Here is a 21,507-nt window from a genome sequence, read left to right as displayed (position 1 = left end):
CGTTACATAGTCTTTCTTCTTCTCTTAGTTATGGGCATTTTTTTCCTTCTACTTTCTTTGATGTTGCTGCTATTTTCTCCCTGTAGTAATCTTCCCCTGAACCTGTGGTATGATTATTAAAATTGAAAAATCCCCCAAACTATAAGCTGTAACATTAAAAAGTTGAATCCGGCATGTCGCACACAAAGTTCTTGGACCAGAACTGTAGATGAAACTTAATCCTTTTGAGAGAAATAAACAAAATCCTCTCAGTAAGTTATGAAATAAGTTGTCAGATCAAAGTCAGTGAAATACAATTTTGAAAAATCAAAATTTTAAGTTGTTTGATTTTTGTAGTGTAGCTTGTAGTGTGAAATGAATGAAATGTCCATAGGATCAGAGTAGATGTACTGAGACTGTAGATGCTGGTTTATCACTTTACTGGGTCTAAATATAATTGCTATGGCTTTTCTCTTTAATTTGTATGTTTTTATCAAAAATCACAGAGCAAACATGTATATGCATGTGTATGTCTGCCATTTGACTTTGCAGTGAAGGGCTAAACAAGCCAGGAAGGTTACAAGTAGAAGGTGACTTCTGTCTCCTGCTGAGCTGTGAAACTGAGAAGGAAGGTGGGTAGGTGAGCAGATGAAAGCAGCTGCTTCTGTGCAGGGCAGCACAGTCATCACCTATGGCGAGAATCGTGAGGAGGGAGAAGCAAATGCTACTTTATTAGTATCATTCACTATCTTACAGTTATTTTTCTGTGGAGTAGTTTAAGACGATTTGTTAAATAGGACGGGATTAATTTCTGCACATGCCACCCGTATATTTTACATTTTCTCAGCCATGTATTTAGCCTGTTTAAGAGTATGAAGTATTTAAAATTCTCTGACTGCTGTCTGGGTATGCAACAGGCAGTTTGCATTTATGGCTATGCAGAAAAGATGTAACAAAGTTCAGCAAGCAAAATTTAAGTTGAGGGACATCTTTTGAGCACACTGGATGATAAAAATAATTAAGGATACTAAAAAAAATTATTTTGCATATTATGTATACATACATATGTCCCTGTGTGTGTATGTACATGCACACACACACATATATAAAAGTATCATTATATATAAGCAAAGCTTGAAGATGTGGATTACAGAAGAGAAGAGTACCTGTATGTAGAGGACTGCGTGTCATAAGTCCATACTTCTGTGGAAGTCTATACTCTAGTGCTCCATTAGAGTTACTGGTGGCCTTGCTATGTTGGTGATAAACAGTGGACATCAGCATGTTTCGTATGGGGCAAAACAATTTTTACCAAACATAGGTTTCAGTTTAGCATGGGAGGTAGGGGGTTGAATCTGTCATTTAGAATCTGATAGGTGATCTCTGTCCTGGTATGGATTCAGTCTTTTTTTCTTTTTTTAAAGAAAAGTTATAGAATATTACAATAGAGTCCTTGTCTCTGAAATAAAAAAGTGTTATTCAAAATACTTTACATGTTCTTTTTTTTTATCCTCGAGCTTGTTTCTTCTCACTTCTTACTGTACTTTTCCTTTTTTAGAAGTCTGTCCTTTTGCAATCAAAATTATTTTAATTTTTTTTTTTAAATAGTGACTAGTAATTACACTCACAGAGCAGAATTTTAGAGTTTTTATTTTGTCTTCTGTAGCCAGAAAGGATCTATGTGCACATGGGGGTTAACCATGTCCCTTCACTGTAGCACAGAGCTGGCTGTTCATCTCTTGTCCTGACTCTCTAGCTGAAGAAGGATACACATATTGGATAAAATACACCCATCGTTCAAGTCAGATTGAAGTGGGATTTGAGTGTTGCTTGACCAATAAAGAGAATGGATTTTATTCTTTCTATAAGAATAATGATTTTCTACAGAAGAGGACACAATGTCTTGCTTCTTCTCCACTGTTATTGCCCCCACCTCATTCCCCCTTCTGCTAAGTCAAACTCCGTAAGTGTAAAGAGAGAGTTAAATTTCTTGGAGGCACATAAATGGGTGGAGCAAGAGGGGAGCTTCTCACCAGGGACACTGACCCCTAGGGCACATCAGTGACAGCTCCAGGAGCGAACATCCCCTTTGGTAGAGAAGGATCCCAGCAGAACGTGATTTGGAATGTGCAGAGCCTTGGGGCAACAAATGTCCTTGCAGTTGGCCTGGCTGGTGTCAAAGAAAAGGATGGGGCTAAGATGTCCGGGAGACACTCTACACAACGCTGCTCCTCTGCCTGTTTGTAAACAAATACTGTCATTTACTAATAATTAAGTGCTCCTGGTTCAAGCAGTAGATGACCTTCTCCAAAAGGACACAAGCAATTGAAGAAAATGTGCTGTATGTCAGTAGATATTCTGATATGGGGTAGCAAGCTGGAAGAGAGCTAAAGAATAAGGGACAGCTTCACGTCCCGTGTGCAAATTTAAAAATACAGATGAGGGATCAGTGTACAGTCTGTGTGGAGATGTGATTATACCTGCACTGCAACAACATAGCTTATTTGCTCTAAGCTGATAAGTACGTGATCTCTGTATGCACACACACGCGCAGAGTGTGTGGTACGTTCACACCTGTGCTCTGCCCTTGCCCTCCCGCTGCATGTCGTGTGAGGAGGCCACTTGTGCAACTGCCTGACTTGTATGGAAGGCTGCGCTCTCTTTTTCTAATCCTTTTTCATGTCCCGGTTAGCAAGACCAGTCTGTTCCACTGGGCATTGGCCCTCCTGTGACTGTAGAGAGGATATCGTTCTGTATGATACAGGACTGAAAATGTCGCCCTGATCGAAGATTCAAGAAGTGGTCAATTTGCTGTAAAGTCTCTTTAATACCCAAGAAGTATTACTTTGTATGTGGTAATGTTCCCACTGTTCAAAAAAACACACGCACACAAAAAAAACACAACGGCCTCTGAGCTCAGCCTTCTCCTTTTACAGACTCAGTGATGATGCCCTGTAAGTCAGGAAGTTCATTTCTGTAAAAGGGCAGCACATTTGTGTTTCTGGTCTGTTCATTAGTGTGGAGAACATGATTACAGATAGCAACATCGTCTCTTTAATCTGCCAGCTTGTTACCCGAATTGTGAACCACAAGCTTTATTCCACAAGATCCAGTCTGAGATTTACGTTCATAAAACTTCTTACAGTGCTGGTCCAAAGGCGTCACTATTAACACTGAATCATAGCCGATACCTGGCGCTTTATGAAAAAACATAGGAAGAAGTTTACTGCCTATAGACTCCCAAAGTTTAAGCACTTAGGGATCCGGAGAAGGACTAGGGAAATACAGAAATAAATAAGCTTAAGCAGAAGTGAGCTAAAAGCAGAACTTTAAAGGAGGGTTTCCGTGACCCCTTGAAGAGAAGCAGCATATTGCAATGTGCCTCAGCCCTGTACCAGAGTATGCCTTTTCCTTCTTCTAAACAGTTGAGTTTAGAAGCTAATATTACTTCTAGCAAGTTTTGGACTTCATTTTTTTGAGCTGTTTCAGAAATAGTGGCTTTCTTAATCAGAGGAACAGACAACTTTTTCTTGGAGGCATTGTGGGGTTAAAATGCAGATCTCTGTCCTTCGACTACACAGAACAGAGAACTAGGATGAGATAACTGAGAGCTTTGACTCAAAAACGCATGCCTCTTCAAGTTGGTTATCTGTAGCTATTTCCCCCTCCCTCCGCTGTTTTCGTGGCCTCTCCCTCCGATGTTCCTGCCCGTCCTGCAGGGATGCCGTATCAGCTGACGCGGCAGCCGCTGGACAGCTTGCACACCAAAGCTAAAGTCTGTCGCATTTTTCCCTTAGTATGCTGGGCTGTTAATTTTATGTTTGCTTCTAAATTAAAAGTGGGAAACTTGCAAAATAAATAAATAAAAACCGTACCTAAATGAGCAGCTGTGTAGGAAGGAGACCATCATCTGCACATGTACTTAAGATAACAAAATCTTGCCTGTTTCTCTATATCTGATAATTGCTGACTTTCCTGAAAGCAGTTGCAATCAGCTGTTAGAGCAAAGCAAGAAATGAAAACGTTAGAAGCAAAACTTTTTTTTAAGTCTATCAGTTAAAATAGTTAAAAGCTATTTTTTAAAAGAAGTTGTACTGGTACCTGTGTCCTTCCCAAGCTAGCGTTTACCCCAGTTCCCCTGATGTTATGTAGCAGGCTGTTCGTGGCAAAGGATTAAATATGACTCGCTTGTCACTGAATGTGATGCATGCCTTCCCTCCCTCTCCACCCTGCAGCAGAAATGATGGAGATTTAATTAGACCAAATCAAAACCAGCTTCCAGAAAACAAATGTGATTTGAAATTGTTTTCATAATCATGCAATGGTTTAAATTATATTTCTTAATGAATCTTTTTAATATAATGTATAACACTGGAAAACATTTTAAACCTGATTTTATTGGTCTTTTTGAAGGGCATTAGGACTTTTTAGTCTGATAGACAGTCTGTGGCCTCCAGTAGTACCTGTAAAAGTTCCTGGACAAAGTCAAGACTCTGAAATGGTAAGTCTTGTTATTATGGAAATGTATTTTTTCACTCACAACTACTATTTTTGTTCGTAGTGTACTCATGTTTACTTTGGGAATCAGATTCTCTCCCTCTCTTTAGCTACTGAATTTTGTTAATACTGATTCTGGCAACCTCCTAGGCTAACCCAAAGCCCTCTGGATCAGCAGCATCTTTCCAAAATGATGCAATTAGCCCCTTATTAATCGTCTAGAGCTAGAATGGTAGGAAGTCCAGACAAATTATTCCTCTCCTCTCATTGCAGGAGGAAAAAGAAATTAGATACCATGGAGCCAGCTGAGCAATCTATATACAAGCATATTAACTCGTTCTTTGAAGCACTTTTCAGCCTTAGATTCTAAAGCATTTTTCTGAAGATTAACTTCTGTGAGGACAGACTGACTGTTGGAATCAGGTCTCTTACTAGTTAGGACGATTTTGACTGATATTTGTCTCATGTGAAGGCAGTCAAAGGATGAACACAAAAATAATCTACTAAAAAGTAATGGATGTTTCTGTGATTTTAGGGGATGGGGAGGTGTTAAAATGGATTTAAAGTATGCTATTATACATTTGCAAATCTAAAATTGCATCTTTAATTTTCCTTTAATTAGCTTATGTATTTGAAAAGGAGTTCTGTCATATCAAGTGTCATTTTGGTAAGACAAGATCATTTGAGAAGCTTCTGGGTAACCAAGTGCTTGTGCTGTCCTGCTGTTCTTGTACGGGTGTTCTTTGGGGAAGAAGTTTGTGGTATTAAAAATTTATGTTAGAGCCTAGGGGAGTCAGTCAGGATGCAAATTCTAGAAAAGGAGAAAAAGCTGGAAATAAACAAGTTTCAAAACCAGGGGACATTAAAGGTGGATATTACTAGCTATTTCTAAAGTCTGAGAATCTTTTCTCTGCAATGTAGAGTGTTCTTTGCATTGTACAGGGGTTTATGTTGAAGAATAAAAAGTTCAGACCTTGGTTACGTATAAAACCAAGACTGAAACTCGGTGAAACGGCTGTTCTCTCCTTGACTCTTTCTTTCATCTAGACATTTCGGAAATCTCAGAGGAATGGATTGTTTTGTGCATTGAAATAATGTGGACAACAGAATGGGAATATCCATGGATGGAGCAAAGCTCTTAAATGTTGTTCAGTGTTGTTATGACTCTCATTTGTTCTTCATTTTCTCTATTTTACTAGCAGTCTAAAAATGGAGGAAACTTTCCATAATCGTGTAATTTACACTTCTGTCATGGGTTTGAAATACTAATTCAGTCCACAGAGGATCAAGACTTGCATTCTACTGCTGCAGGTTTTTGGCTGAGTGGAGTTTTTTCAGTTGAGATACATTTTTCTTCATACAAACAGTATAGTTTCATGCACAGTTTTATGGAAGCAGTTTTATACATAGGTACATAAATAATATTGCCAGCACGCTGATAATATTGTGGGGAAGAGATCTGCGGAACTGATTTCTTTTGAGCCATATGTACATTCAAATACCTTCTTTAGTGCTGTCAGAGGCAAACAGAATTTGAGTTGATGTCTTTTGCTTTTTTTTCTCCTTATGCAGATTTATTTTTTAATGGGTAAGCAGCTGTCTTTAATAGATTCATACTTCTTTTATTAAATTAAATGCTTTATTAACAACAAACATCGCTAGAAGAATATGTTACCATATCCGCAATAAAAAATATTTTCTAGCATTGTCTTTTTTTTCCTGAGAAGCCTTTCTAGTTTGGGACCTCTTTAAGTGGTGATTGATAAAGTTGTTACGTCACGGTACTTTTTAAGGGGGAAAGAAAAATCTGGGGTAACGCAAAGAGAGCAGTTCTTGTAGCTGTTGCGTTCCTGTTCTTCATTATCTCTTTGTGCTGTTCTGGTTTTAATTTGGCAGCTTTAAAAGTTCGTCAGCTGTTTACTATCACAAAAACCCACCCACATGCGAAAGTCCCCAAATCTCAGAAAAGTTACGGATGTTAAAAAAAAAAAAAAAAAAAGAATAATCAGGGCACTCCTACCACGTAATAAAAAAATGCAAAACCAACAGCAAGCACCTTGAAATAGTCGAAGTGTTTGCCAGGTGTGCCAAATCATGAGATGTTTTTGTGATGAGGATCAATGTCAGATTATGGAAAGAATGATATGCACAAGCTGATTTCACTTATAACTTGTGAATGTCGGTTTATTAACTCAACTTCTACTTCAGAGAGTCGTTGTTATTAACCATATAATTTTGTTTTCCCATCCCTCTTAAAATATAAATTGTGTGGTTCGTTTTGGCTATTATTATAAAACCTGACTGGCCAAATTAAAATGCCTTTTTTAAGGTCACATTTCTTTTCCTTGCTTTTTAATAGATGACAACTAATCTTCCTCCTCCCAGCTTCTGTTATATTCTTACTGTTCAGTCTGGTGAAATACATGTGGAAGTGGATGAGGAAGAACAGATTTCTAATTTGTACCAGCCACCAGCTGTTCGTGGTCTAAAGGAAATTCTTCAGGTAATATGCTTTACAAGTCAGGTAACAAATACTTTGTACCAGTGGATTCCTGGAATCATGTTTGTCTCATTCCCTGTTTTTGTACTATTTTCAGATCGACGGTTGTAATGAACGTTGTAGCTTTTGGGCACAAGTGCTATATCTAAGGCTGCAGGTAATCTTTTCACTTAGCAATGAATTCAACATAAAATCAACATAATGTTTATGTGAAGAAGCCAGCATTTATCTTGTTTAGGGGAAAAGCCAAAACCTTCCCGAATTATCTTCAAGAGCTGTATGAGCAGAATTATCACCAGGTCTAAAATGCTTGTGAATGGGTAAAATGAACTGCATCTCCAGTTTCAATACCATCCGCTCTAGAAAGTGAATTGTTTCTGAATAAGTCGCTATCTGACCAGAGGTAATATTTCACCCTAGTAAGGGAGCTTGCAGGAAATTCGTTGAGACTCAGTTTATAGCTAAATGCTATCCTTAGATACATAGTGAAAAGTTCCCAGTCAGTTGAGCGTCTGGGGATGGAATTTCACAGATGATGGTTATATAAAAATACAGTTTTGCTCTTTGCATGCAAGTCTGTGGACTACTTTTGTTGACTTCAATAGAAGCCCCTCAGGCAAATTTCGCTTTTATGCTCCAGTTAGTAGAAAGGAGGAACTCTTAGGTAAATACATCTGCCATCCATACTATGTTGGAAAACTTATAATTGTGTTTTATTTATTTGTTTCTGAATGACGCTACGATTTTCTTTCAAAATGTTGCTAACTCCCTCAGTAGTTAAAGGAATTTTTTGTTGCTGATTTATTTATTTTTTCCTGGCGACTGGATCCTCAGTACAGCCAGCACTGAATGCTGGTGGAGAATAATTTGCAATTGTCCATCAGCTCCACAAGAAACAAAGTGTGAATCAAAGCATATGAACCAAAGACAAAGAAATTCCAGAAAGGCCAGCAAAATAGCTGGAGATGCTTCCCACCAGTGTAAGACATAAATTTAATTTAGGTCTCGCCCTTTTGCTTCAAAAGCCAATGAGTTATGATTTGATTTTTAGACAGGGAGTACTTTGAACTCCCGACATGAGGGTATCTCTTGTGTTTTCTCCTTGCTAAGCGAGAATGTAACACAGCATTTGCAAACATGAAATTAGGGCTAGCTTGATGGGATCTTTAGGGTGCTGACAGAAGGATGGATGCATACATGTGTAAATTTCTATTTCCAAGAAACCTGTTCTATTAAAAAATAAAATAAAATTACAGACTAGCGGTATCCTAGCCAAACATTTTTGTATTCAGGAATGTCTACATCTGAGATGCTGTGGGTCATCAGTATTCTTGTGTAGAAGCACTTCATCACTAAATAAGAGAAAAGATGAAGCATGCAGGAACAGATGTGATTTTGAAGAATGGAAGCTTGTCAAGCAGAAAAAAAGGTCTATGATTTCTTCTTGCTACTAGGAGGTTTATTAGCTGGTTTTTTAATGGCTATTCACTTACTGAACTGTAAGCACTAAATTTTCGTAAGTGAACAACATGAGTGCTCGTAAGTTTTTTTAAAGTAATGTTGGAAAAGCAATAGAAGATCTTCCTCTTCTTCTGCATAACTTCTGGATAACTGCTGTAGGAATGTAAAGGTATTTACCTGCTGTTAGTGTATTGCTTGCCGAATCATCCCAGAAAAAGGTCATGAACAGCAGCTTGTTTACTGCAGCTGCCTTTGCCAAGAGGACATATCCTTCACATGCAAAATCACCAAGTTGTAATAAGTGAGGAAGGGACTATGATTTGGTTTATTTTGCAGATTTATTATTATTAGATAATCTGCTACATGAGCTAATTCCAATGTACTTTAAAAAATAGTATTTATTCCATGTAGCTACGGTATTCTGAGATACTTCATTTGTCTGAAGGAGGAATGGAAATATGCTTTTATTATTACTCAGAATCTGTACTGTGGTACAGAAGGAATATGAGGAAATATATTCCATCTGTGGTTAAGGAGCTGTCCTTCCTTATAACTCGATCCTGCTGCTATTTGTCTGTTGTGTCCTCTCTGTTCAGAACAAATTGTCACACATAGCTAGATGATGATTTTATACTAGCTTGTGATTTTTTTCTGTTGTTGTTATTATTTACTTTTTGGATGATTCTTCTGAAAGCCAGCTTTTAATGTGTTAGTAATTCTCATGGGACAGCTGTAAAAATTCTTTCTTTGAAGCTGTTCTAATGCTATCTACGCAGAGGAGGTACTCAAATATATGTTACTAGGCAAAGAAACTACGTCAATGCAATAGGCAGCGTATATTGTATTAAGGCATAACCATAATATCCGAGTTATGAATTTTCTCAGTCATTACTTACAATTACTGCATTTGTTCTAAAAGCTGCTAGCATGAACAAAAAGCTAATTTTAGTGTGGTTAACAGTTTCAAGGTTTGAATTCAATCGAAGACAAAAGTTGGGGTTCTCATTGCATTACCTTATGCTAGAGACATGCAACTTTGAGAGTAAAATACTTAAGTGGTATGTGTCTCTCCAATCATTGCAGTATTTTAATTTCATTTAAATGTTTTAAGTATGAATTTTTAATTGGCAGGGTAATTAAAAATAGTAAAAAATTTTTTTAAATTAAGAAAGCAATTTAATTTCAGTTAAATATTTTAAAATATTAGAATCTTAAAAATCGCAAGTTGCTTGGACTGGTAAATGTGAAATATGTTTTGTTACTAAACCAATTTTTTCGAAAGCATGGGAAAATTTGCACACACAACAGCTATTATAAAAGTTGTGTTTAAAAAAAAAGAAGACAAGCATGAATCATCAAATTGTAACCCATCTGATTTTATTAGAGACTCTGGAATAAGCGCTGATGTTTATAGAATGTCTGTCTAGTCTGTCTTGTTCATCATCCCAGTGTGAAAAAATCTTTAAAACTCTCCTGATTTTGTGATGATTATTTTCACATATGAAGCCTGAGATGAAATGTAGGTATTTTGTTTGTGACATCAGTAGTTGTGATATACCTTAATTTAGGCACACCAGAATATTTTTATACCCTTCTTAGGCAGAAAACTTATATTGTCATTGCAGGTTCCTATGTTTCTTACTTATGAGTTATCTACTTTCCTCTTTCTATGCATCATTCAAATATTTAGAGATGTTTGTTTAACAGAAAGAAAAACCTTCGGCTTTGTAGCTTACTGTAGCTATTAGCCAAGGACCGGACAGTAGCTATTAGCCAAGGACTGGTGCTCTGGGGAATCAGATAACAGTAGATGGAAAATTTGCTCAGACAGGAATAATAGTAGTAGTAGTAGTGTTAGTCTTTCTTTTCTTAAGGCAAAAATTATATAAGTCTTTGTTCATAAAAACAGCCAATTAACTTTATATATATGTATATAAGTATATATATAATACAATTTTTTAATATAAAATATATTTTTAAGTCCTTAGTACAGTCCAAGTGAAAGGCATGGTAGTTGATAGAGGTAAAGCCAAGATTGCAGTGGGTCAGCCTTGGAAAGTTAATTTAAGGTAGAGATGTTTGTATCTGCAGTAAGGAATAATGAAAAATTCCATTAAAGCTTTGATTCATTGTCCTGTATGAGCCTTAAATGTAATAATTTCTGTCAGTTTTATTTGTTATTTAAATATGTGGATGTTATTTTAGTCCTTCCTTCTACTAAAAATTAACAGCTGCATTCCAAATTGTATCTTTTTGTTTTGTTTTGTTTTGTTTTTTTAATAATAGACAAAACACAGTGTTCCTGTAAATCAAAGAGAGATTTGGTTGTTTGTGACTGACTCCACACTGCAAAATGTGGTTCATATAATTCCAAAAGTTGTTGCTGTGTCAGTTGCTGCATCGTGTGTTCTCAGTATGGAAATCACAGAAGCCCTCAATGTTGCCTCGCGACTCATCTTCTTCAAGGATGCGCTGTGGGGAAATGGTAAGCTTTACGCGCGGTTTTGAAGCAGTTGGAATCAAACTGAAATAGCATCCTAATCTCTGACACTGCAATACGTGACCTACAGAGACTTTCGTGCTCAGATGAAGAGGAGACATTGCAAGTTTGGGATAAGAAAGTTGAAAGGGGTTGTAATTAGAGCTTTCCCATACGGTTTCTTTTTTACATTTTTGGCTTGATCTCCAAAGTAAATGAGAAATTCAGTGATCTTGCTGTATGTTCTCCAATATTTCTGTCAGTCTTCCCTGATGGCTGTTGAATCTAATGACCAGTGTCAATCAAATTTGCTAGCTGATAGAAGACTCAAAAATATTAAGAAACTTCGTTTCATTTGTTTTTATATTCCTGCAGAAACTTGTTTTATTGACCTTAACTACCTCTAACAGGAGCAGGAGCGTGTATCTAGAGACATGTGTGTCCCTAGATACAGAAGTTTTACAAACTCTCCTATACCATCTTAGCTGCGAGCCTTCGCCACCATACAGATTGTGTAATGATGGTAGTTCACTTTACATTCATTTTTAGTCGCTCTTTTTTTGAGGTTCAGGTATGGTTCTGTATGGTGTCTGCATGTGTAGTTCACATCTCACCTTCAGCCACTTCCAAAATGTAAGTGGACTGGAAGCACCAACCTGTGTGAACGGCTGTGTGTCCCAAAGCAAAAATCTCTGCTTTGGAGAGTAAAGCATTGCATGCACCTACTCTTTGTCATCTCTGAAACAAAGTAAGACCACCTGAAGGTGTGCCCAGTACAACAGACAGTAACATGTGTGCAGGGAGTGTGGTGCGATGCAGTCAGAGTGGAATCAGACTCTCTTCTGCCATGTTTGAATTTTTAAAACATCTTTTTTCCCTGGGATTCGCAAAGTGTAATGAGAGCATGATGCATGTATTGCTGAAAGCAAAATATTTTGTCATTGAGAAAACCTGATGGAGTCTATCCATCTGTTTAGTAGCTGGCAGAGATCGTTGTCTTTATTGGCTGTGACAATTAACATGGTCACCTTTTTCCTTGTTACTGTACTGAGTTGAAATGTCTTTGTTGGCAGGTAGGATTATTTGTGTTGAACGTACTGTTCTCTTATTACAAAAGCCTCTTTTGTACTCGGCTGCCGGTGCTGACCTCAGTGAGCTGACTGGCCCTGTCAGACTCGATGAGCTGGATTCTACAACACAGGCCAACTCCGTTTGTGCTGTAAGAGGTTTGTATGGCCTTTCCTGAAAAGAATGCTGTTAATTATTTGTGCTCACTTTAATCTTTTAGGTCCTCGTATTGATTTCTTGCACAAATAGCGTGGAGGGATAAAAAAGCACAGTATTGCTGTGGGTCATTAGGATATTTAAGTTTTTATACTTCTTTGTGGGCTCTGTTTGCCTTTTGCTGGCCAAGCTCTGCTCCCACTCACTCATACCCTAGAATAAATGTTTGATGCACAATCTGTTTTATTATATTCCTTCCTTTGCCGTCTTCTTTCAGAAGCCTTCTGTTCACACCAGCCTTGTTGATGTTGGCAACAGTAAGGTATACCAATATTTTTTAGGCAGATGGATAAGATATGTTAGCCAGATCCTGAATGGTAGGGGTTAGTGTCTGATTTCCCTGGAGCCTTGCTGCAATGGGGCAATTTAATATTTCACCATAGTCATCTAGCATAACTTGGCCAATATTTGCTCAGCAGCCACTTTGGATCATTGCTTTGTCTAATATTTCAGTCCTACCACTAACCATGCAGAAACATTTCTTACAATGTATTTTCTAACATTTCCTAATCATGCAGAAACATTTCCTACTGTGTATTTTCTAATGCTTTGTCCAGTCAGCTTCTTAAACCTCCTAGTCGTAGAGTGCCTATAGGGAAAGGTCCTTAAAAAGCCCATAACTCTTGGCTTTTAAAGATAGTTTCCTTTCTTAATTTAACTCTTAATGATTCCAGTAGCCCTTGTAGAAAATTCTTGATACTGTTGTACATTTACACCTTCGAGTATTTGCTGGAGCATTTTAAATGAGCTTTAAAATCATAGCAAATAATGGTTACAAATTAATCCTTCCAGCTATAACGTGATGCACTGAAAAGACAGTTGGAAACCACTCAAAGCTGTTACTAAACATACCTTCTCTTATGGTAGAGCCACAAGTCAGCAATGCCTCTGTCATTAATAAATGAGCACCTTGCAGTGACAAATCTGGAACTCTAACAATGCATAATGAAAATCGAGCGCAACTAGAGGCACTTCACTCAAAGCCTTTGCTGTTACGTACATCTGACATCGATATTGTGCGTTACTTGGAAGATATTTCTGTCACTGGGTGTGAAATACTTTTTGGCTTTTTTTTTAACCTCTCCAATAGTTATGCTAAGAATTATCACTTCTCCACTCTTAATTTTATAACTAAGTATGAGAAGTGCCTGTCTTCTTTTGTCCCGTTGGCAGTGTACAGAGTAGGATAAAGCAAACATTTCTCTGTCCTTTCTTTTTCCAGTAGAACAAAGAAAATGCACCTTTGTGATCTATTGTGTAAACAAGTACTTACTTTACACACATGGGAGGTGTCACGCCTTCCCTGTTCTGTACTACAGGTGGAAGAATGACAAAAGGAGAAATTAATCTTACAGCCTTGTCTTGCTTCATCTGAAATTTGTCCAGGGTAGCTGTTATCAGTGTGTTCCCACACACTCGTACCAATGTAGAATATGAAGTGTCTTCCTTATACATATGCTAATGCTATATATAGATGATAACTCTCACTTTTATGTGTAACTGAAATTATTTAATTTTAGCATTTAAGATATATATCCAGTGGTGTGGAATTTGCTTAGTTATTGCCTACATCTTCCTACTGAAGAAGTGGAACTAATAGCACTAACCCTACTTTGTTGGTGGGAGCATATGTCTTTGATGGAGTAACCTATGAAGGAAAACTTATAATCTCTAAAATTTACTCACTCTCGCTGTCTCTTAGCTCAGAGAGTTGTTAGCCGGGCTTTCAGTGAGCAGCAGCATTACCTCGTTCACTCTTTTTCTTTGTGCCCTCCTTTCACTTCCTGTGCTTCTGGTCACCTACGTACGCTGTACGTGGGCCTCCTCTCACCTACCGCTCAGAAAGGCTGCAAAGGCTTTGCTCTACCCCTTCTTGAAGTAGTGCTCCTTCCTGCTCCTTTGCGGTCGTGGCTGCTCCTCATGCCTCTCGGGGATTCAGCAGGCTCGGCCTTCCCTAGAAAAACTTCTTTTTCACCAGTGAAAAATGCAGGTTGTCATTCAAGTCCCCATACAGAGATCACAGAATCACAGAATGGTTTGGGTTGGAAGGGACCTTTAAAGGTCATCTAGTCCAACCCCCCTGTAATGAACGGGGACATCTACAACTAGATCAGGTTGCTCAGAGCCCCGTCCAGCCTGGCCTTCAATGTTTCCAGGGATGGCGCATCTACCACCTCTCTGGGCAGCCCATTCCTGTGTTTCACCACCCTCATCATAAAAAATTTCTTTATATCTAGTCTGAATCTACCCTCTTTCAGTTTAAAACCACTACCCCTTGTGCTGTCGCAACAGGCCCTGCTAGAAAGTCTGTCCCTATCTTTCTTATAAGCCCCCTTTCAGTACTGAAAGGCCACAATAAGGTCTCCTCACAGCCTTCTCTTCTCCAGGCTGAACAACCCCAAATCTCAGCCTTTCCTCATAGCAGGGGTGTTCCATCCCTCTGATCATTTTTGTGGCCCTCCTCTGGACCCTCTCCAACAGGTCCATGTCTTTCCTATGCTGGGGACCCCAGAGCTGGATGCAGTACTCCAGGTGGGGTCTCACCAGAGCAGAATAGAGGGCAGAATCACCTCCCTTGACCTGCTGGCCACGCTTCTTCTGATGCAGCCCAGGATATGGTTGGCCTTCTGGGCTGCCAGCGCACATTGCCAGTTCATGTCTAGCTTTTCATCCAACGGTACCCGCCAAGTCCTGCTCCTCAGGGCTGCCATCAATCCCTTCATCCCCCAGCCTGTATTGATACCGGGGGTTGCCCTGACCCAGGTGCAGGGCCCTGCAGTTGTCCTTGTTGAACCTCATGAGGTTTGCAGGGGCCCACTTCTCGAGATACAGCAATTGGTCACAGTGTCAGAGCCTCCAGGAGTGCCAGGGTTGGGGAGGGGCACAGGCCATGCTGCCTGCTGGGTTTTAGGTAGAGCGGTCGTTTTTTTGGAAGGTGTATAAATAGGATAAGTTAGGTTGGAAGGAACCTCTGAAGTTCCTCCAGTCCTAACTCCTGCTCAACCTGGGCCCTGAGCAACCTGGTGCAACTGTATAGCTGGCCCAGCTTTAAAAGGACGATGTTGCAATCCAGTCAGATCCACAAAGTTTGTCAGAAATCCTTGTTTCAGACAGGTCCAGTCATATCACCTCTGGATTGGAGTGTGTTGCTCTTGAACAGATGAGTGAAAACCTGTGGTTGCTTTCTACTGGAAAGTTTATTCTCCTTCTAAAGATGAGTCTGTGGTTCTCACCTGTGAGCTCAGGGTTAATAGATTTATTTTCTTATCACAATGCATTGCAAAGTAATTTCTAACTTCTTTTTGCTGTATAGGAGCAGTCAAGATGACTTAAATGTTGGCAGTTCATACTGCACGGAACTGTTTTTCCTCTTAACCATGCTTATGAGCAAATTCTAGTTAGTCCATACCACATATGTTATGTGGGAATATTAGCTTGATTAATGATATTTGCTTAGTATATGACTCACCACCAGTGATTGAATTTTGACATTGGATATTTTCATACCCAACACCCTTACTCAGGGCTGGATTTTTCTTCAGTTTCCCTCTTGACAGTGTGAACAAAATGGGGTCAATCAGCTTACCCAGGTTTCTCTTTTTGATTGAACTTTTCCCCTTCCTGTTCATTAATCAGGGTAACTGATTGGAAAAAAAATGATACGCATTCATTTTTTGAACGTTTCAACCAGAGTGTTAGTTTTAATCCTCAGCCCTTCTTTGCGTTCCTCACCAGCGACCTGTTTTTCCAGGTGTTGTCCTATTATCAGTCTCTTCTTAACGATGTTAGCCACAACCCATAAAAATAGACTAGAGGTAAAAATCGAATTTTGGCTATGTGCATTTCCATTTAAAAGAAGGATCTTGGGGAAAATATCCGAAAGGTTTTTGAACGTCAAGCAGAATCTAGAGTCTCGACAAAGATGTGCAGTGGTTCAGCAGCATAAACTTGAGAAATCACTTTTCATGCAGAATGCACAAGACTGTCGCTAGATTATTAGATCTGTTGCTGCCTCCAGTTGTGTTTGTTCTGACTTCAGTGATCTCTGGTGGTTTTCTTGAGGGAACTCTATGTTGTCATCAAAATAAACCTCTCCACTAGACATAATCTCGTCAGTATGATCCTGATTCATTTTCTTCACATGTACTTGTATTACCTGTGCACTGGCATTCTGCAATTGCAATATGGCGCACAACTGGGGGAAGGTTAAAAGGCTGAGAGAGAAACAGATCTGTCGGAAAAGGGGATTTTGTTTTGTTTTTAAAATTAAAATTTAAAGAAAATTAAAATTTAAAGAAAAACGAAACATATTCAGCAAACTAATTGGTAGCTTCTCTTTTCTGTGAACAAGGGAAACATGCCCATGCTGTGGCAGAAAGCATCCTACCTTGTAGTAGCAAGTGCTGATGGAAACTCCCAGTTTATGACAAAAACTGAAGAATCAAAATTATTCCTGTAACAGTCCAAGGGGTTAAATGCACAGAATTGCTTATTCTGTCAGTAAAATCTGTGTTGTTTCATTATACGCATAGAAATGGGGTCATAAATGTTGTATTTGAGAGGTACCTTCCCTGATCTTCAGACTTGCTGTCCTTTGAATTCCCAAAGAAAATTACAGTCTTGTTGTTCATGTGTAGCTCCCTCCTTCGTGTCAGTCCTTGTCCCAGGAAAACCAGGAAAGCAAGGGATTAACGCCCTGTCTTACAGACCAGACAGTGTAAATGCTCCCTAGTCTCCAAGGGTTTCTTTCATTGAATGTGGTATAAAACTGTGAGATTCTTGCTCAATAGGAGACGGAATTTTTAGTCTATGCTTGGGTTGTACCAGTGAGGGTTTATCTTAGTGTAATTGCATTCTTACAGGTGATCCGCTTCGTATGCTGCAAAACACTTAGAAGTATTTTCTCCATAAATAATGCTCATCATTTCAGCCTATCGTTACCATAAAACATAATACACTATTTCTTAGCTTCTCATAAAACTCTCAATATATTTTTTCTTGCCAAAACTAGCAAGGCTCTTTATATTAGTCCAAAGTATCTTTGGCATTCCCTTCTTAGGCACACACTTAATCTGTGGGCCAGATCTAATCTCTGTTAAATCAGTATAAATGAAGAATAACTCCATTGTTAATGGAATTTAACCTGCATTGTTGTTTTCGAAAAGGATTCGGTCTTCTCACTGGTTTGTGTTTCCTAAATATAGATATCAAGCTATCTGACCTGATGATTTTTATGGCTGTTTATTGCCAAGGAAACATCAGAGGACCAGAAAGAAAGCAAACAAACAAAAACAAATCAGAAAAACAATAAAACCCAAACCAAAAGAACTGAACCTGTTTGGAAAGTTAATTATCAATTATCTACCTTCGGCTATTTTTAGAATGTAACACGCTTTGCCATGCTGTCACCCCTTGTTGGAGGGACGAAGGAGAAAGGGAGAGAGATTGTTGGAAGAGCTGGTGCTCGCTCCGACAAATCTTATTCTTATGCTGGGAGTCAGAAAGGATCAAACCTGCTGTGAAGCCAAGAGTGACTGTGTTTGCTAGCTTACTGTTAGTATTTTGTAAGAATTTCATCTTCTGCAGGTACGGTGGTTGGAGTTAATGAGAGCACTGCTTTCTCCTGGCCTACATGCAACAGATGTGGCAATGGAAAGTTGGAACTGTGTCCCCAGGACAGGTGAGAGTCAGCATGCTCCGGAGCACTCCAGGTGTTTTGCAGATCTGGCCATAACAGCGTAGGTGATGCAATGATTCCTGCAGGCACAGGCTGCACTTTGTTCCTTCCTAGAACTAAGACGTAGTATTTTTATTGCTGATGAACTGATAAAACCTGCAAGGTTAGATTAATTTATTAAGAAAGATACAAGTAGATATGAAATGTTTGAATTTGCAGTTATCACATTTTTTTTTCAAGTGAATCTTAAAGTATTGCTTATAAAGATTTCATAGCCCACTGCATTATAATATTAGTTTTAATAAACATCCACATAAATCACAGGTCTGATTTTAAGTTCCTTTAAAAGTAGCTTCTTGTGTTTGTCTACCCTACCTTGTTACCCTGTGTACCACCAATTCACCTCATTTTTATATTGAACTGTGATCTTTGCTGTAATTTATGTAAGTGTGAAAGAGTTGCGTTTCAGACCTATTAAATTTATAACCTTTCTAAAAAGGATGTTAAATAATTCTGGGAGTACGACTGTCCCAAATGTGAAGACTGATCCTACAGGACCTGTTACCACCTGAAATGCTAAACCTGCGTCACACTGGCACGCTCTTGGAAAGCCTCACCTTCACCTGCTTAGCCAGCTTGCTCTTGCAGAGTCTGAGATACTTGATGGGATAAAAACACAAGAGGATAAGAGACTAGTCAGAGTGTAAAAAGAAGGAAAGGGGGGTTCTTTCTACTGGAAAAGCTTAAAAAAAGCATAAGGAGAAGTTGTGTGGGTTTGATCCCATTGAAATAGATAGCATTTTCCTAAATATGAGAAGCTTTACCGCTTATGCTCTGTTATGTAGAGCCTCCGGGGGAAAAAGGCTGAAAATAAAAAAAAAAAAAAAAAGTTATCTTATACTATCATACAAAAAATAAGGATGTGTGTACGTTCACATAATAGTGTAGTTCAATAAAAAACCAAACCTCTACTGTGAAGGACACTTTTGCTTCATTTGGAGAACAGTGTAGCATCAATATTTGTTTAAAACGTTATTCCAACAAGCACTTATAGCTGAGCTTAATTTTATGTATATGACTTAAGTGTGTGCTGAAAACGTTGAACGTTTGCTGAATGAGGGCCTAAATCAAGAAGTCACTTGGGCCAAATCTATACTATAAATTTTCTTTTGCCATAACTGTTAGAAGGTTATGAGATTAATATTTGCTTAAGTGGGGTGACTGTAAATAGCAACCTCCCCCCATATTGCCAAAACTTAGAAAAGTTAGATCCTTTGGCTAGAAGAGTTCAGGTCCTCCAGGAGAGTTACTTAGCTCTGCCAACAGAAGAGGTCTATTTGCTATTACCAACTGAATCTCTACCAGGGCTTTCCTACTAAAAGTCTACCAGAAGGTATTTTAGAGAATAAGCTAGCTGGTTTTTTGTGTGTTTTGATTTACAACTGATAGCTTTTCCATTTCTCTATGTTTTTCCATCATTATTTGTGTGTTTCAGCGGATTGCTATATTGCAACCAGTGCTCTGAAGCTGTCATTTCACCGGTTTTGAAAATGCAGCTGGAAGTCTTCTTGAGCTGTCCATCCCGATCTCAAAGTGCAGTAAAAGTAAAGGTAGGGCACGAAATGAGCTTCGGTGTGTTGAGTATAGTGAGGCTAGATATGTAGACACGTAGGTACTCTAAGCCACACTTTTATAAACAGCTCTGCCAGAAGAAAAATTAAAAGATGTAAAAGTATCCCATAATTTAATCTGATACTAAACTTGTGTTTCATTGGACTAAGAACCCAGTTCCCAGATCTTACTGAAATAATACAGTCATTGAGTTCGCCCTGAGGTTTGCAAACTGTTTTATGGTCCAGCTAAAGGGCTTTTTTGGGTTGGGCCTTGGGAAACCTCAGTCTCCACAGCCTAAAAGGAACGTGTATTTTTAGACTCCCATTCTGAACATCTTTTGTGTCACCTCTCCTCTGTTTTCTTGGCCAGAGAAACGAAACCATTCTATATTAAAATGATAAATCTTCGTTCAACGTGACTGTTTTAACCTGTGAACAGAACTCTTTGCATACATAAGATTTTTGTCGTGAGCAAAACCTGTTAATTTTCTCATTCCAGCTGTTACAAAGGACAATCTCTTCTCTCCTGATGTCCTCTGCCAGTGAAGATGGGGTAGGTATAATGAGTGTTGATGAAAGAAAGTTAAACTACATAACTTATGGTAGAGGGAGAGTACAGGAGATGTGAATCAGGTGGGAAGATACTCGAATCATAGAAATGGAAGGGACTCCTGAAGGTCATCGTCCGACCTACCACTCACACTGCCAATGCACGGGCAGGTCAGCCGTGACTGTGGCTGACAGGGTCTTGAAAACCTCCAGGGATGGAGATTCTGCCTTTCCAGGCAGCTCGTTTCAGAACTGCGCTAGGAGCAGCAGGAGATTTCACTAGAAATAATGCATTTTCTTCTCATGTCCAGCCTGGGATTTGAGTGGGCTGGACCCTTTGGCAAGCTCACCTTCCACCTGCTGATGCCCTGCGTGACTATCATCAGGCTGACGCCCTCCTTTTTAGAGGAGGGATGCTGCAGATGGGGTGTGCAGACGGCTTTAGCGCAGCTGCAGACCTGCAGAGCTATCTGCAAGTAGCACTATGTCCAGACATTCAGAGCTGTGACGAGCAGTTCTGGGCTTTACTCCATTTTCTGGCTGAGGATCCAAAGACAGCAAAGATACAGTCCAAGCATCCCACCTTTTTGGGATGGTCTTCTAAATCCTATAAACCGCAACTACTTTCTAATAGCACAACCATGAAATTACTGGCAGGTGGTAATAGTAGAGAAATTTGCAAAACGCATGCAAGATATATATATATAATATGCAAGATATATATATATAAAATATGCAAGATATATATATATAATTGTATGAATGAAACGTGTAAGCCACGGGGATCCATGGGCTAAAGTACAGTTTATGTAATCGTGAAGTAGTTATTCCTTTAATCTGAGATATCAGAAGAACCCTGACATTTGGCACAGTGACCCAGATTTATCGCAGGTGAGGGAGGCACCCGGGTAGGTGCCTGGCTGGCATTGGCTGCCGGACGGTCAGCAGCGAAGGAGCGGCACCTTCAGAGGGTGATTAAGTCCAATTAGGATCCCGACATCCCCCCCCATCTCCATTGCACGTGGAAGGGAGCAAAGATCAGCTCGTCGTCTTGTTTAATCATCCCGGTTAAGTATCTTCAGTTAGGTGACATGTACTGGGCTCATTTTGCTTTCCCTATCTTAGACAGTCTTCTAGCGTTTTGCTATTACGTGCTCCATGGTTTTAATGGGATTTATGGATAATTTTTAAAGTGGAACATTTCTCTGAAATTGTAAATCATTTTTCTTATGCTGGAGGGTGTATATTTCATTTAAGCAAAGAGATAAAAGAAATTCCCAAAATATGCTTGCTCTTTTAATAGCAGTTAAGTCTTGCTAAGTTTTACAGGATGCATCCGGTTTGGTTACAAAACGTAGTTCTTTTTCAAGTTATTAGAATTCAAACAACTTCTTTTTCATGTTTCAGTTTTTATAATGATAGTATTTAGAAGTCTGGCAACTTAGAAACATTTTTTTTTCTCCTAGCT

At 38.9% G+C, this 21,507-nt stretch overlaps 1 protein-coding gene across 1 annotated transcript in view; it reads left to right on the top strand.

The window, feature by feature from the left end:
• SPIDR (scaffold protein involved in DNA repair) overlaps nt 1–21,507 on the top strand; it is a gene marked incomplete at its 3' end in the record, with an annotated part of 207,009 nt that overhangs the window by 184,190 nt on the left and 1,312 nt on the right. The window contains exons 12-19 of the mRNA XM_082337127.1: nt 4,393–4,480; nt 6,836–6,979; nt 7,074–7,133; nt 10,724–10,922; nt 11,990–12,142; nt 17,787–17,880; nt 19,373–19,487; nt 19,990–20,043. Coding sequence (XP_082193253.1) covers nt 4,393–4,480; nt 6,836–6,979; nt 7,074–7,133; nt 10,724–10,922; nt 11,990–12,142; nt 17,787–17,880; nt 19,373–19,487; nt 19,990–20,043 — 907 coding nt within the window. The remainder of the gene's footprint in view (nt 1–4,392; nt 4,481–6,835; nt 6,980–7,073; nt 7,134–10,723; nt 10,923–11,989; nt 12,143–17,786; nt 17,881–19,372; nt 19,488–19,989; nt 20,044–21,507) is intronic.

The sequence above is a fragment of the Platalea leucorodia genome (assembly GCF_965183815.1).
Source record: "Platalea leucorodia genome assembly, chromosome: 1".
In the NCBI taxonomy this organism is placed as follows: Eukaryota; Metazoa; Chordata; class Aves; order Pelecaniformes; family Threskiornithidae; genus Platalea; species Platalea leucorodia.
This window is presented reverse-complemented; position numbering and strand designations above follow the sequence as displayed.